Source organism: Symphalangus syndactylus, chromosome 4 (assembly GCF_028878055.3).
Source record: "Symphalangus syndactylus isolate Jambi chromosome 4, NHGRI_mSymSyn1-v2.1_pri, whole genome shotgun sequence".
Taxonomy (NCBI): domain Eukaryota; kingdom Metazoa; phylum Chordata; class Mammalia; order Primates; family Hylobatidae; genus Symphalangus; species Symphalangus syndactylus.
The window spans coordinates 138,083,353-138,099,308 of record NC_072426.2 but is presented as its reverse complement, the minus strand read 5'-3'; the positions used below and the strand labels follow the sequence as shown (position 1 = coordinate 138,099,308).

Genomic DNA, 15,956 nt, shown 5'->3' with positions numbered 1-15,956 from the left:
TAGAAGTAATCTGAGTTCCAAGATTTTATTAAGTGCCACGCCAGCCTTGAACTCACTACCTCCGGGCTTCCTGTCCTGGTGAGGGAAATACATTATTATGTAGTTAAAGTAACTGCTATTTTGGTTTTACTCTTTCAGCCAAACCCATTTTAAACTAACAGTGGAAACAATTGTGAGCAGGAAAAAGATTTTATAGATTCCAATTATGTTTCGCAATCTGCAAGTCAGCATGAACTGGAATGTCTATTTACTGCAGCTTTTTGTTTCCTAGTTATGATAGTGTTGTATGTCTATAGGATAGAATAGTCTTCTAATTCATAGACAGTACTTATTTTGTAGTCAAGAATTGATGGGATTGGGGATAAGCTACGAAGCACAAATACAATTTGCTTTTTATGTTTTTATCTTATTCTCTATGGATATATATAATTTCCTAATTGTATATTTACACACACATATACACAAATAAATATAAATTTTTGGTTCCCAAATGTATCATTTCCCCAGTTATCAATTTGTCTGAAATGTGGTGGGCCCTGAACTACTAAGCACAGTCATTTAAATTATATATTTCTCTTATTAACAATTGTTTTTACTGGCAATGAGGAAAAAAATGTGGTACTGGGTTTTTAAAATACTTCTACATAATTTTTTTAAATGTTTGGGCTTTACCAAGAACTCATTGAAAAATTCTAATCCTTTTCCTTTCTATGTATAGTTGAATGAACACACATACACACACACATGCCACAAAACAAAAACAAAGTTATCCTCACACACAGGATAGAAACCAAACCAAATCCCAACACCCAGCAAGATGATAGGCAGAGAAAAGGACACAGTAGCCACAAAGAGCTTTTTTCTTTTTGTCTTTTTTTACCTTCATTACTGTCATCCGGAGTAGTATAGATGGAAGCCAGGGTAAATAAGGAAAAGATAACAAAAGCCAATAAAATGAATGCCATTTCCAAGTTGGTGTAGGGAAGCTCCATGAACTGCCACTGAAAACTTCTTCACCTACAATAGGAGTAAAACATGGGCTCAGCATACTCTAATCCAGAGAGAGCTTGCTCAGCAATGATTTATTTTAGAATTCAACATGTGTGAGATTTACTAAAGCTTGTTAAAATACTTCCGTGTACCTGGAACAATGTATTTGGCAGTGGCAAGAATGGACTGTGCTCTTGTTTTCTTGAAATTTGGCATAAAATTTCACTGTGTAGATTGGAAGAGAGCCTAGAAATCTGAATGGCAGAGTCAATTTACCTTTACACACCTTTGTGAGTTTTTCGACACAACTCTGGGAATAAAGATAAGGTATGCTGACATGCAACGAGCACTTAAATGGGACCAGGCACTTGAAAATCTTGAGCTATTACCTCCTTTAATCCTCATAATAACTCTGTAAGTGAGGTACCAGTATTGTCTCAATTTCATAAATGAAGGAACTGAAGCACTAAGATGTAACTTACCCTAAGTTATGCATCTAGTATATGGCAGAGGTGAAATGCCAACTCTGGCAATCTGGTTACAGAATCCTCACTCTTAATCAATATACTATACTGACACTCGACTAACCAACTAACCAACCAACCAGCCAACCAATCCCAAACCCACCGTAATGTTTAGGATCATGTTTTGCAAAAGCATTATGTGGATTGATTGGAGAGGAGTTTTTATGTTAGGTAGTAGAAGATACAGTGGGTTAAGTAAAGGTTAATGGAAAGAACTTAACGTCAAGATGAGAGCTTAGTCTTTTTTCAAATGATATTAGAAGATGAATATAAGGTCCTTAGTAGTACGGAGACATGATGAAGCAGTATTTTGAGAATATTAATGGCATCTCCATGTAGAGGAGAGAATGAAGGAAGAGAATGGTAACTGGAGAAAACGCAGAGTGAGGTTTAGCTCTATGTTAGGATTTTAGCAGGAAGGATAGAGAGGAAGGGATAAAACTCAGAGCCTATCTGATGGAAAGGCAGAAGGATCTTGGCAGCTTGTTGGCTATATAGGGTGCAGAAGGTGCCCCAACATTAAAATGAAGTGCAGGGAGAAAGAGGAGAAACAAAGATCACTGGGAAAAAGAGGCCCCCAGAAGCATGTGTGAAATTGGTGGTAGAGAATATTAATTCCTCAAACTTCCTTGTGGTTAGTAGGGATGCAGATGTACTCTCACATATTTGGCCATTCATCAATATTTGGAAAATGAATTGATCAACTTTATGCTTCTTCAGAGAATATGAAGACTATTAACTCTGGTAAAGCAGCACAGAGAATACGCTTATTTTTACTGTCAGTTTTCTGTGAGGACTCTTTCCTGAAGAAAAAATAAAAATAAAAACAGAAAAAATTGTGCCATCTAGTGGTTTTTAAGTGCTATAGGTCGGAGAAAGAAAGGATGAATTGCCCACACTCTCTAAAGATGTTTCATTATACATATGTGGTACCCTGTGCTCATGCAAAATGGTTTCTCCTATTCTCCAGTTTTGTCCTACGCCTAGAATATCAACAGAGTTTAAGGTAGCTGTCTTTGAGAGGAGGCAGCTGTTAATGTTTTCTGGACACATAGCTCATATGTGGTGATTCCCTCCCTCCCTCCCTTCCTCTGGCAATCTGGTTACAGAATCCTCACTACTTTTTTTTTTTTTTTTTTTTTTTTTGAGACAGACTGTTGCTCTGTCACCCAGGCTGGAGTGCAGTGGTGTGATCTCGGCTCACTGCAACCTCTGCCTCACGGCTTCAAGCAGTTCTCTGCCTCAGCTTCCCGAGTAGCTCCTTCCTTCCTCTCTCACTCTCTGTCTCTTTCTCTTTCCTTCTCTTCTTTCTCTTTTCTTTCCTTCCTTCCTTTCTTCCTTCATTTCTTTTCTTTTCTTTTCTTTTTCTTTCTTTCTTTCTTTCTTCTTTCTTTCTTTCTTTCTTTCTTCTTTCTTTCTTTCTTTCTTTCTTTCTTTCTTTCTTTCTTTCTTTCTTCTTTCTTTCTTTCTTCCTTTCTTTCTTCTTTCTTCCAGACAAAGTCTTGCTCTGTTGCCCAGGCTGGAGAGCAATGGCATGATCACAGTTACTACAGCCTCAGCCTTTTGGGCTCAAGCAACCCTCCCATTTCAGCCTCCAGAATAGCTGGGGCTACAGGCATGCACTAGCACACCCAGCTAATTTTTTGATTTTTTTTTTGTAGAGACAAGGTCTCGCTATGTTGCCCAGGCTGGTCTCAAACTCCTGGGTTCAAGCGATCACCCACCTCGCCTCCCAAAGTGCTGAGATTACAGGTGTAGCCACCGCATCTGGCCCTGTGATGCGTTATTTCTAGCTCAGTATCCTAGATGCTGTCATTCTAGGCATAATAAACACAAAATAATGGTCTTTGAATTTTCAGTAGTAATTGAAAGTTAGGGGAAAAGACATAGTGGGATAATAGATATTGTCAGACATCTATGACTATGGAACTTGGAATCTGTCTACCTTCTTGTCAAGTGCTCAGGGCAAAGAGCCCTTGACCAGGAGCTCTCCACAGCTATGCCCTAAATTCCAGAAGAAGTGATTTCTGCATAAATAAACCAGCCAAGAGTTATTTTCTAAATGCAAAGATGATGCTTCTGGTGCCTACACGGTTCCCATTCTTGCGTATCCTTGATGGAGCATCTGAAGAACAGTTGGTTTTACAGCCTTCATTTCTTCCTGGGTTGTGTATCTGTAGTCTGTTCTCTGGACGTTTTCTCCAACTCAGCTTACTTGGTGCAAAAATGTATCACTTGTTCCCTGCAGCTTCTCTAAGGGTTAGGACCAATTGAAATTATTATCTAGTAACAGATAGTAGGTAAATCATATACTTTTTTGTATGATAAAAATTAATCTAACTCCTTTTATCATATGTTCTATCACATTTAAGCTTATCTAAGCTTAGTTAAGTTAAAATCATTTACTAGTCACTAAAGCAAACGTTCCTTGATATGTCATTATTTCTTAGATAATTTAGGAAACAGATTAAATTCAGACATTATCTTCTTGATTTAAGGAGGGAAATGGGTCATTAGACTATCCCAACCCTACCATTCTGTATTCCTACTATCCTTCAGCATCGTGAAGGGAATCATCTTTATAAATGTAAATCAGATCCATTCCTCTTCTACTTAACTAGCCCATGGCTTCCCTTGGAATAAAATTCAAACTCCTAGTTCTTCCCTACTAGGCCCCCATCACCTGCCCCACATCCCGTCTGATGGTAGCATGTGTGACAATTTGCATGCTCCTGCACTGACCTTGCTTGTGTTCCTTGCCCTGCTAATCTCATCCTCTCTTCCTCCTGCCTGAGAATCTCCTCTACATTCTCATTTGTCTACTTTCTCTGTGTCTTCTCTTCAGTTCAAGCAACACCTCCCCACAGAGGCATTTCTTGACTTCTAATCTAAGCCAGGTTCTCGGCACTGTTTTATTTTCATCGCAGCTATTCTCTGCATTTTTTTCTTTTTTGAGATGGAGTCTCGCTCTGTCACCAGGCTGGAGTGCAGTGGCACGATCTCAGCTCACTACAACCTCCACTTCCCAGGTTCAAGCGATTCTTCTGCCTCAGCCTCCCGAGAAGCTGGGACTACAGGTGCGTGCCACCACGCCTGGCTAATTTTTTGTATTTTTAGTAGAGATGGGGTTTCACCATGTTGGCCAGGATGATCTCGATATCCTGACCTCATGATCTGCCTGCCTCAGCCTCCCAAAGTGCTGGGATTATAGATGTGAGCCACCGTGCCCGGCTGCATGTTTTTGTTATTGTTTGTCTGTCTTTCCCCATTAAAGTTCTATGAAAGCAGGCTGCTTTGTTTATCTCCGTACCTATAGGGCTTAGAAAAATGACTGGCAGATAGTACATTTTCCATAGGTGTTCATTGAATGACCATAAACGACTGGATGCAAGCAGCACCGAAGAACGCAATTTGATGCAAAAATCTGAATTTCACAGCTGCGAATGGAAACTCTGGATTGAAGATGTATTTGGAAATCTCAGCGGCATCAAGCACTTTATTACTTGAGAAAATCCCACCCAGAGGACAAGAAGTATATTTTGAAAATGGCTTTAAGGTTTCCGTAAAACAGGCAGCGTGGTTGGGATTGATGGTTTTTCTTGCTGCTATTGCCCTCACGGGGGAGATGTGTTTCCTTTCCTTTGTTGCTTTATTTTTCTGTCTCATGGTTGCTGACCAAGCTCACTGCTCTCTTTGTGCACCATCCATTCATTCTCTTGTGGCTCCCTTGAGTGCTGTTATGATTGCTTGGGGACAGCATGGAACATGCTCTTCTTATTGGGTCTCCTTCCTATTGTAGATGCTGTGTGCATGCATCAAGGGCCAAAGGGACTGGGTAAAATGACTGCCTTCATCTAAAGAAAAATCTGCCAGAGTAAAAATAAAGGGCTTATTTACAGGAAGTAAATGCACTTTTCTGGGCAGTGGGAATTTAGTGTTTTGAATTCTTACAGCCTGCTACATTAGAAAACTATGGGCTGAAAAAAATTCTGTGAGATACTGCAGTGCCCACTCCCCCCTTGCCTTCAAAGGCCTTGTGGAAGAAGTCTAAAGGCTACTAACCAACGTGCATGCCACTTCTGTTGCTTACTGGATTTATCTGCCTTTTTTTTTTTTTTTCTGAGACAAAGTATCCCTTCCTTCTTTAAAAATTCTGAACAAGACTCACCTGCTGCATTGAATGCTTACCTAATTTAAATAATCTGAAACCCGTGGCACTTTTTTCTGTTTTATCTGTGGGAGGGTGGTTCTGTCATGGTGTAAATCCTGTCTACTAAACAAAGCCTTGAATTATCCCGTCCATCTGTGAAATGCTCATTAGTCTCTGCATATGGTTTCTGAATTATGTATTCACCTTGAAGGCTCATACAGGCAGAAAACTGTTTTTCTTATTTACTCCCTGACACTAAGTACTTGGCAAATCACGCTTGCTGAATGACAAATGATGTGTCCTAGCTCCTGTCATTGCTGTCACTACTTGACATTTCAACCTGCTACGTGTCTCTTTGATTTTCTCCATCTTTCTTTTTGGATGGATCCCCTATCATGTTGCCTTCCTCTGTTTCTTTGGGCAACTCCATGTTTCAAGTCTTCTGGTCAAACTTTGAACAAAAAGCCATCTTGTCCTTGAGAACTTTCCTCCAAATAAAGTTTCAGGTTTGGAAAGAAAATAAAAAATCACCTTGTCCAGACACCATACAATGATTGAATTTTCCCTAAACTGTTTTGGTGAAATAGATGCCCAGCCTGAATTCCTCTAGTGATGAGGAACTCACTATCATTGGAGGCAATCCGTTTAATCTTTGGATAACCCTGCTCTTTAGAAAACTCTATATGAGCTACAATTCTGTTCCTTTTAACTATTACCACGTGATTCCTAAATACAGAACAAAAAGTTCTTCTTTTATGAAAGGGGTCCTCAAATATTTGAAGACCAGGAATTTGTCATGTTGCCCGGGCTTTCTTTCCTTTGTCTAGACAAATATTCTTCATATGACATAATTCTGTGTCCTTTGTCACTTTTGATTTCTCTCCTTTACTTCCAAATCCCTCTAAAGTGGAGTAACCAAGCTGAAGGCAATATTTTGAATTAGGTTGACTGGATTCCAGTAAGGCAACAGCAAGGCAACAGTACCCACCACATTTTTTTCTTTTTTTTTGAGATGGAGTCTCTCTCTGTTGCCAGGCTGTAGTGCGGTGGCACGATCTTGGCTCACTGCAACCTCCGCCTCCTGGGTTCAAGCGATTCTCCTGCCTCAGCCTTCCGAGTAGCTGGGACTACAGGCACACACCACCACGCTCAGCTAATTTTTGTATTTTTAGTAGAGACGGGGTTTCACCATGTTGTCCAGGATGGTCTTGATCTCTTGACCTCATGATTTGCCCACCTCGGCCTCCCAAAGTGCTGAGATTACAGGTGTGAGCCACTGTGCTCCGCCACACTCACCACATTTTAACTCAATGGTCTGGTTACCAGTAAGGCCTCATTTAAAAAAACATATAATATAGGGCAATCCATGCCTCCATTGATAGTGAGTTCCTCATCACTAGAGGAATTCAGGCTGGACATCTATTTGACCAAAACAGCTTAGGGAAAATTCAACAATTGTCAGTTTTCAATTTATTTAATATCACTTTCTGAGTTTCTAAAGGATGACTTAAAAATTACAGTTATTAATTTTTATGATTATAAATATATGATTATAAATAATATGTTGAAGAATTTTGGAAACTAAAGATAGATATAGCACTTCCTATCTACTGTTATTTTTCTTATCTCACAGAATGTTTGAAGATTCCTTTGGCTGTATGTCAACCACAAGGTTTTTTCCCCCCAATTTTATTGAGGTATAATTGGCAAATAAAAATTGTATACAGTTAAGGTGTACAACTTGATTTTTCATATATACACACACCCACTAGGTTAATAAGCAGGTGTTCTATGCCTTCTTTTAAATCTTTGGCAAAAACATTGCCTGAAACAAGGTTATCTTTTCCATAAGAACAAGCTAAATGTACTGTGTTGAATTTGCTTAACCTGTAAGCTTAGGAGACTGATTTTTAGAGTTTTAGGGAGGATCACATGTAAAATAAAGAACTTTGAACAGTGTCTGGCACTTGGTGAATGCTCAATCATACAGTCATTGAGATTCATCCCCCTTTCTGTGTCACTATAGGAATTCTGAAGTTTAATTCACTATTGCAGATTTATTCTTTAAAAAGTTTTTTTCTTTAATTTTAGCCTGAATTTCTTTTTGGTTCATTTTTTAAAATTCCGAGATGTAAAATGTCTTTTAAAAGACATTCTCATCCTTCCTGATGTACACTTTAGTTTTCAATTTATTTAATAACACTTTGAGTTTCTAAAGGATGATTTAAAAATTCCAGTTATTAATTTTTGTGATTATAGATAATATGCTGAAGAATTTTGGAAACTAAAGAGAATAGGAAATAGGAAATAAAATCATGGAAGGGTTTGTGTTTTTATTTTGATATTCTCATTTAATGAATTGAATTATTGGGGCAATGGGCATTTATAAGGTTGAAAGAAGCATTGCCAAATTTGCAAGTCTCTAAGGTATAGGTTTACTAAAGTTCTTTTCCCCTTCATAAGGGTATATACACCATATATAACGTTGTGAATAATAACTTTCATTTTTTTATTTATGCCTTTTGTCTTTAACTAGATATTCATCCCCTAAGCAAAACAATTAGAATTCTTTTGTGCTTGAAAAATATTAGAGGTCCAAAGTCACTTTAACTTGGAGTCATTAGAGCTTCATTTTGCCCAAGGAGAGCATGAATTCAGGTATCTTTAGGTTTTCCCCTTTGTGTGTTCTTCAAAGCATTTCATTCTTCTAGGCAGAATGGAATCACATAAACTCACCCACAACTGTGTAGCTCTGATGCTCTCAATCTGATAGGTGAAGTGTGCACTGAATATAAGCAAATGTTCTATACATTGTTTTATAGCAGCATTGTCAGCTCTGATTAGATACTGAATACTTTCTTTCTTTCTTTCTTTTTTTTTTTTTTTTTTTTTTTTGAGACAGAGTCTTACTCTGTTGCCCAGGCTGGAGTACAGTGATGCGATCTTGGTTCACCACAACCTCTGCTTCCTGGGTTCAAAAAATATATATTTTTTTGTATTTTTAGTAGAGATGGGGTTTCGGCCTGTTGCCCAGGCTGGTTTCAAACTCTTGACCTCAAGTAATCTGCCTGCCTTGGCTTCCCAAAGTGCTGGGATTATAGATGTGAGCCACCAAGCCTGGCCAGATATTGGATACTTTCAATCATTTGATTGAATTAAACATTTATTGAGTCATCTTGGTTGAATTAGATATTTGGGCTTTACTTAGAACATTATACCTTATTCCCAATTCCTTGACTTTCTATTGATGTTAGGTATATCTCCAGTCTTTAGAATCTCTAAAATTTTGCAGAGATTATTCTGTTTTTGCCCATGCTTGCTATCCATTTTAAGGAAGATATATTTATAGTCCCCTTTCAGTCATAAGCTTCACACCCCAAAGTTCCTATTTCAGGTTGCAAGCAGTTTCCCATTTCACAACCACTAGACCCTGCAGAGTGAGCTCTGTGTGAGCCTTGGGGGTGGTGGCATGTGGAGAGGTGGGGTGGCTCCCTCACATTTCTCCTCCCTCCTGCCGACATTGGCTGAGCTAGCAGGAGCTCTGGAAGTGGGAGCTGATGCAAAGCATCAGAGACCTGATTATTTATTTATTTATTTATTTATTTTTGAGGTGGAGTCTTGCTCTGTCGCCCAGGTTAGAGTGCAGTGGCGGGATCTTGGCTCACTTCAATCTCCACCTCCTGGGTTCAAGCAATTCTCTGCCTCAGCCTCCTGAGTAGATGGGATTACAGGCACCAGCCACCAGACCTGGCTAATTTTTTTTTTTTTTTGTATTTTTAGTAGAGATGGGGTTTCACCATCTTGGCCAGGCTGGTCTCGAACTCCTGACCTCATGAGACACCCTCTTCAGCCTCCCAAAGTGCTGGGATTACAGGCATGAGCCACATTGCCCAGCCAGAGACCTTATTAAACTGAGTCTTATGAACAGGGTGGAGATCACCTGTCGCAACCCAAGTATAACTATGACGGTGGGCCACTGGGCTGCTGGACAGTAGAACTGACCCAACTCTTTGCAACTACAGACTCTACTGTAGGCATGAGGAATTGACTGTGGCTTCTTTTATAATGTGAATCAGTGTTGTAATTTCTATTTTGCTAGGTTTCAAAGGGCAGAAACTGTAACTACCTCGCCAAGGTTCAAAGGTGATTTGTGAATTTTTTTAAGATAAGGATGAATGACTTAGTAACAGAGTTAAGATGATTATGTAAAGAATAAAAATCAATTTAAGAAAATCGTTCTATTTGTTTTCTAGAACTCTTAAATTGTTGATTTACTTCTTCATAGTAGAAAGACTATTTCTCTGATAAAGTTACGCTATGGCATAAAGATAAATTATGAGTAAATCCTGTGATTTTCTTTTAAACGAAAAATTGACACTCAAATACTACTATATTTGAAAATATGGTTGGTTTCAAAATGGGAAAAATAACCAAGGCATTTAATTCTTTGGCTTAGAATGGTAATAAAAAATTTATCATAAATGGGCAATTGGCTTTGAGAAAATATGTAATATTTTTAAACTTCAAGAAACTTAAGAGATTTAACTGGACAAAGATCTCATGCATCCTTGGACTTGTACATACTATTTCTCAAACTTAATGTGTTTAAAACAGAATTCCTTCTTTATCTCACCGCCTTTATTTCCCTTTTCATTTGACAGCAGCTCCATGTTTCTAGTTGTTCAGGATAAAATCCTCAAAGTCATCCTTGACTCCTATCTTTCTTTCACAGTTTATATCCTCTTCTATCAAGAAATCCTATTGGCTTTGTCTTTTTTTTTTTTGAGGTGGAGTCTCACTCCGTTGCCCAGGCTGGAGCATAGTGGCATGATCTCAGCTCACTGCAACGTCCACTTTCCAGGTTCAAGTGATCCTCCCACCTCAGCCTCCTGAATAGCTAGGATTCCAGGCACCCACCACCACACCTGGCTCATGTTTGTATTTTTTTTTTTTAGTAGAGTTGGGGTTTCACCATGTTGGCCAGGCTGGTCTTGAACTCCTGACCTCAAGTGATCAACCCGCCTCGGCCTCCCAAAGTGCTGGGATTACAAGCATGAGCCACTAGGCCTGGCCTCTATTGACTTTATCTTCAACATATATTCAGAATCCCACCACTTCCATTGCAACCACCCTGATTTGAAGCACTACTACTCACAAAATTTAATGAAATAGGGTCTTAACTGATCTCTCAAATTCTCCCTTTGCTTTTCTTTCTACCCTTAAGACAGCATTTTAAGGCATATACATTGCCTATCTGGTCAACACTCTATTATGGCTCCTATTTCACTCAGATTAAAAGCCAGCATCCTTGTAAATGTCCTGTTGGAAGACCCTAAATTATCTGGTCCTGCTTTGTCTCTGACTTTCTCTCCTACTTTGCTCCCGTCATTTGCTCCATTCTAGGTGCACTATCCTCCTGGCTTTTGCTCCTTCACCCCAGGCATATTTCCACCAGAGGGCTTTTGTACTGGCTATTCTCTTTACCTGGAATGCGCTTCTCTGCAGACCTGAATGGCTTACCCTCTTACCTCCTTCAAGCCTTTGCTGAGACGTCTTACTTTCTCAGTGTGGTCTACTCTCACCATCATATTAAAAGTTGGAACTCCCCCCAGTCTCCTTAGCCTGCTTTGTTATATTTTTGCAAAGCAATTATTACCTTCTAATCTTTACTTATTTATTATACTTATTGTTTAGTATAATAGAATTTAAGCTTCACAAGGGCAAGGATTTTTGTGTGTTTTGTTTGCTGAGCCTAGAACAATGCTTGGAATAGTACCTGGCTAGTGGGAGGAGCTCAATTAGTATTTACCAATATGATTCAGTGAATGAATGAATGAAGATCTAATGAAGTGGATACAGATTTGCCTAGTGGAATGATACCCCATTGATAGGGATATCTTAAGGTCACTATAAAAATAAATTTGATAGGGAGTTTAGTTGAATGGAGAAAGCTTACCCGTTCGAGTCATACCTGACTGTAGCCCCTGGCACTTACAGATACAGTTTTTGTATTTTTGACATAAGAATAATATCTATTCTCAGGGTTGTTGTGAGGATTAAATTAATTAACATATGTAACATACCAAATGAAGTAACTGATACATTGTAGGACCTCACAAAATGATAGCTATTATTATTAGCAGTTTCCTCTTCCATGGAAAGATTGTGAGGAGCTCTCACAAGATGAGTGCATTCTATCAAACACTTAAGGAAAAAAAATTTACATAAAATCAGAAAATAGAGGCAGAGGAAATAATTCCTAATCATTTTATGAGGCCTGGATTAGTTCTGATATCCAAAACTGGCAGACTTTACAAAAACAATAACAAAAGTAAATTGCAGACTAATATTCTTAATGTACATAGACACAAAAATCCTAATAAGATGATAGCAAATGAAATCCAGCAATGTACATAAAAGGATACTATAATGATTAAGTAGAGTTTATCCCAGCGTCGGCTTAGCATTTGGAATTCAATCACTGTAATGTTCTCTATTAACAGAATAAAGCAGAAAAACTACATATATGAGGCAGGGCATGGTGGCTCATGCCTGTATTCCTAGCACTTTGGGAGGCCAAGGCAGGTGGATCACGAGGTCAGGGGGACAGAGTGAGACTCCGTCTAAAAAAAAAAAAAAAAACTACATGTATGGTCATTTCCATAAATACTGACAAGGCATTTGAAAAAACTTAACACTCTTCATGATAAAAATGCCCAGAAAGTTAGGAATAAAAATGATCTTCCTCAATTTGGTAAAGGACATCTATGAAAAACCTAGAGCTAACACCATACTTAAAGGTGAACTATTGAATCCTTTGCCCCTAAGCAACAATATTTACTTCAGTCATTTCTATTCAACTTATACTGAAGGCTTTAGCCAATGCAATGAAGTTAGAAATAAAAATTTAAAAGCCTAAAGATCATAACTTGAAAAGTAAAACAAACTCTATTTTTAGATGATATGATTGTTTATGTAAAAAATCCTAAGAATTTTATAAGGTAACTATTAGAATTTAGTAACATCTTAGGATACAAAGTCAATATTGAAAAATCAATTGCATTTCTATATATTGGCTTCAATAATTGTAAAATAAAACATAACAATTATATTTTAAATAGAATTCAATAATTTAAAAATAAATTAACAAAAAATACAGAAGACATATATACCTAAAACTATAAAACACTGCTGTCAGAAATAAAATATCTAAATAAATTTTCAGCGTTTTTTTTTTTTTTTTTTTTTTTTGAGACGGAGTCTCGCTCTGTTGCCCAGGCTGGAGTGCAGTGGTGCGATCTCGGCTCACTGCAAGCTCCGCCTCCCGGGTTCACGCCATTCTCCTGCCTCAGCCTCCCAAGTAGCTGGGACTACAGGTGCCCGCCACCACGCCCGGCTGATTTTTTTGTATTTTTAGTAGAGACGAGGTTTCACCATGTTAGCCAGGATGGTCTCAATCTCCTGACCTTGTGATCCGCCCGCCTCGGCCTCCCAAAGTGCTGGGATTACAGGCGTGAGCCACTGTGCCCGGCCTATTATAACTTTTTAAAGTTTCCTTTTTTAGAAAATTTTACTTTAAGTTCTGGGATACACGTGCAGAGATGTTCTCTATATCTTGACGGGGGTTTGGATTACATAGATGTATGTATCCATTAAAATTCATCGAATCATAACACTAATGATTTGTACATTTCACTCTAATTGAATTTTATCTCAAGAAAATAGTTAAACAAGTATTGATTTCTAGTTAGTGATAGACTTTCCTAAATGTTTAGGGGTAAAGTTTACTGAGGTCTTCAACTTTAAAAGGTATCATAAAAATAAAGAAGGTGAATCAGTGGATGTACAGACAGATGGACATTAGATAATATGTAAAGAAGCCAATATAGCAAAATGTTAATTGTACAATCTACATGGAAGGCATTTGGATGTTCATGATACAATTATTTCAATTTTTCTCTGTTTGAACAATTTTCATAACAAAGTGTTGGGAACTAAAAGGCTTTGCTACTACTGCATTCCAAATAATTTTTTAAATTGTTAATGACGTAATTGCTAGTCTCTGTCCCACCAGAGACTGGTGTGAAACTGGGTGCGTTTTTTATATTTTATCACATGGGACAAAAGGCAAATCAGTAACATCAGTTTCATTCAATTTCAATTTTCAAGGCATACCCCATAATATTTCAGCTCAGATTTGCGGGTTGAATATCTAGAACAAAACAATGCTGGCCACAGATTTCCCTCCCCTCCCCTTCTCTCCCCTCCCTTCCCCTTTTCTGTCCTTTCTTCTCCTTTCCTTTCTTTTTGAGACAGAGTCTCCCTCTGTAGCACAGGTTGGAGTGCAGTGGTGTGGTCTCGGTTCATGGCAACCTCTGCTTCCTGGGTTCAAGTGGTTCTCCTGCCTCAGCCTCCCGAGTAGCTGGGATTACAGGCACACACCACTGTTTCCAGCTAATTTTTGCATTTTTAGAGACACAGGGTTTCACCATTTTGGCCAGGCTGGTGTTAAACTACTGATCTCAAGTGATCTGCCTGCCTTGGCCTCCCAAAGTACTGGGATTACAGGTGTGAGCCACCGCACCCGGCTGTGGCTGTGGATGATAGAAAAATATTTCTATCATCAGATTTATGTTATTAAAAGCCTTTAGAAACTCAGGAGGAAATACCGTCATTTATCTGCTTTTAACCTTAAACTTGAAATAAATAATTATTTAACTATATCCCTTTAAAATATTTCCTTTGAAATTATTTCCTGCTTTCACCAAAATATGGTACCATATTTTCAGTAGTAGAAAAATATAAGAACCGAGTGAAATCGTATGATTTAATTTAATTTGGTTAATTCTAGCTTGGAATTAAATAAAAATACATATCTTCTGGGTTTGGAAAAAAACAAAACTAGGACAAATAAACCAAACATAGCAAAAGAGAAGAAAAATATTCTGAGGGGGAGTTGTTCTACAAAACAGAAAATTTTCCTTCCCTCTTTAGCCATTTTTTTTTTAACAGTAAAAAAAAAAAAAAAACCTCCAGGAAAGAACAATAAGTAAAATTTCTTAGCTGTGGCAATTAAATATTACATTTCTAGTCAATATGAATTAGTAAAAAAAAAAAAAAAGAGTTTTGAGGTAAATAAAATAGAGGATTTATAAAAACTTACCAGAAGCATTCCTGTCCCTGAGAGTGGCTAGGAAGGAACCCGTGAGTCCGATTCAAACAGAGTCTTCAGTGTCTTGGGATTTGGGACTGAATGGCCTGTGTCTGTTAATGAACATTTTCACTGAATGCTACCAGGCCATGAAAATGTAGGCACTTCCTGATGCCACTTCACTAACCAAGGCTTACTAATGTTTTAGCCGGGGTTTTAATCAGGACTTGACTAAGTCAAGGGGATTCTGTACCTCTAAAAAAGAAAATCTTCCCTTGTGAAGGATCAAGAAGGAAACAGGAAACTGTAATGAAACGTAGTTATTTACTTTTTCTGTCACCCAACCATCTGTAAATACCACTACTATACACAGTTCTGAGCAAACAACGATTGTGCTTTGGCTGACAGACAAGAAATTCAACAGGTAGTTTATAGGAGTGACGTGTCTGAACACAGGTCAATTTCTATAGTATTCTTTAATGTCTTTAATGATAACAGGCAAGCCGAACACATGAGAGTTTGGTAAATAATTAACTTTTCAACCACAGTTTATCTTGGGACTTCACAGCTACTTGTCAGCTTTTGTCTTTGGGTTTCTTTTTTTTTAGATGAACCCTCGTTCTCTCGCCCAGGCTGGAGTGCAGTGGGGAGATCTCGGCTCACTGCAAGCTCCGCCTCCCGGGTTCATGCCATTCTCCTGCCTCAGCCTCCCGAGCAGCTGGGACTACAGGCGCCCGCCACCACGCCTGGCTAATTTTTTGTATTTTTAGTAAAGACGGGGTTTCACCGTGGTCTCGACCTCCTGACCTCATGATCCACCTGCCTCGGCCTCCCAAAGTGCTGGGATTACAGGTGTGAGCCACCGCACCTGGCCTTGTCTTGGTTTTTATTGTTGCATATTAAGTGGCCCTTTTGCTGTTTACAATAAGGAGATCTTATTTCTTTGCTTTATTTTTACTCATTATTTTTATTTTTAGTTTCTACTTTTAGTTCAGCTGGGAAAAATAAAAAGGGAAGAAGTGAACTATCAGTAATGGTACAGATGAAGGCTGAGGATGAATTCCACTTGGACCACTTGACCACTTGTTATGGCACTGATGTCCAACTTTTTTCATTTTTTTTTTTTTTTTTGAGACAGAGT

General features: G+C 38.4%; 1 protein-coding gene across 1 annotated transcript in view; it reads right to left on the bottom strand.

Annotated features, from left to right (window-relative positions):
* Positions 1 to 15,113, bottom strand: part of SMIM31 (small integral membrane protein 31) — a 48,813-nt gene extending 33,700 nt beyond the window's left edge. The window contains exons 1-2 of the mRNA XM_055274066.1: positions 14,828 to 15,113; positions 881 to 1,017 (exon numbers count right to left, since the gene is read on the bottom strand). Of these exons, the coding sequence (XP_055130041.1) occupies positions 881 to 992 (112 nt within the window). The 5' untranslated portion in view covers positions 993 to 1,017; positions 14,828 to 15,113. The remainder of the gene's footprint in view (positions 1 to 880; positions 1,018 to 14,827) is intronic.
* Between the last annotated feature and the right edge of the window lie 843 nt (positions 15,114 to 15,956).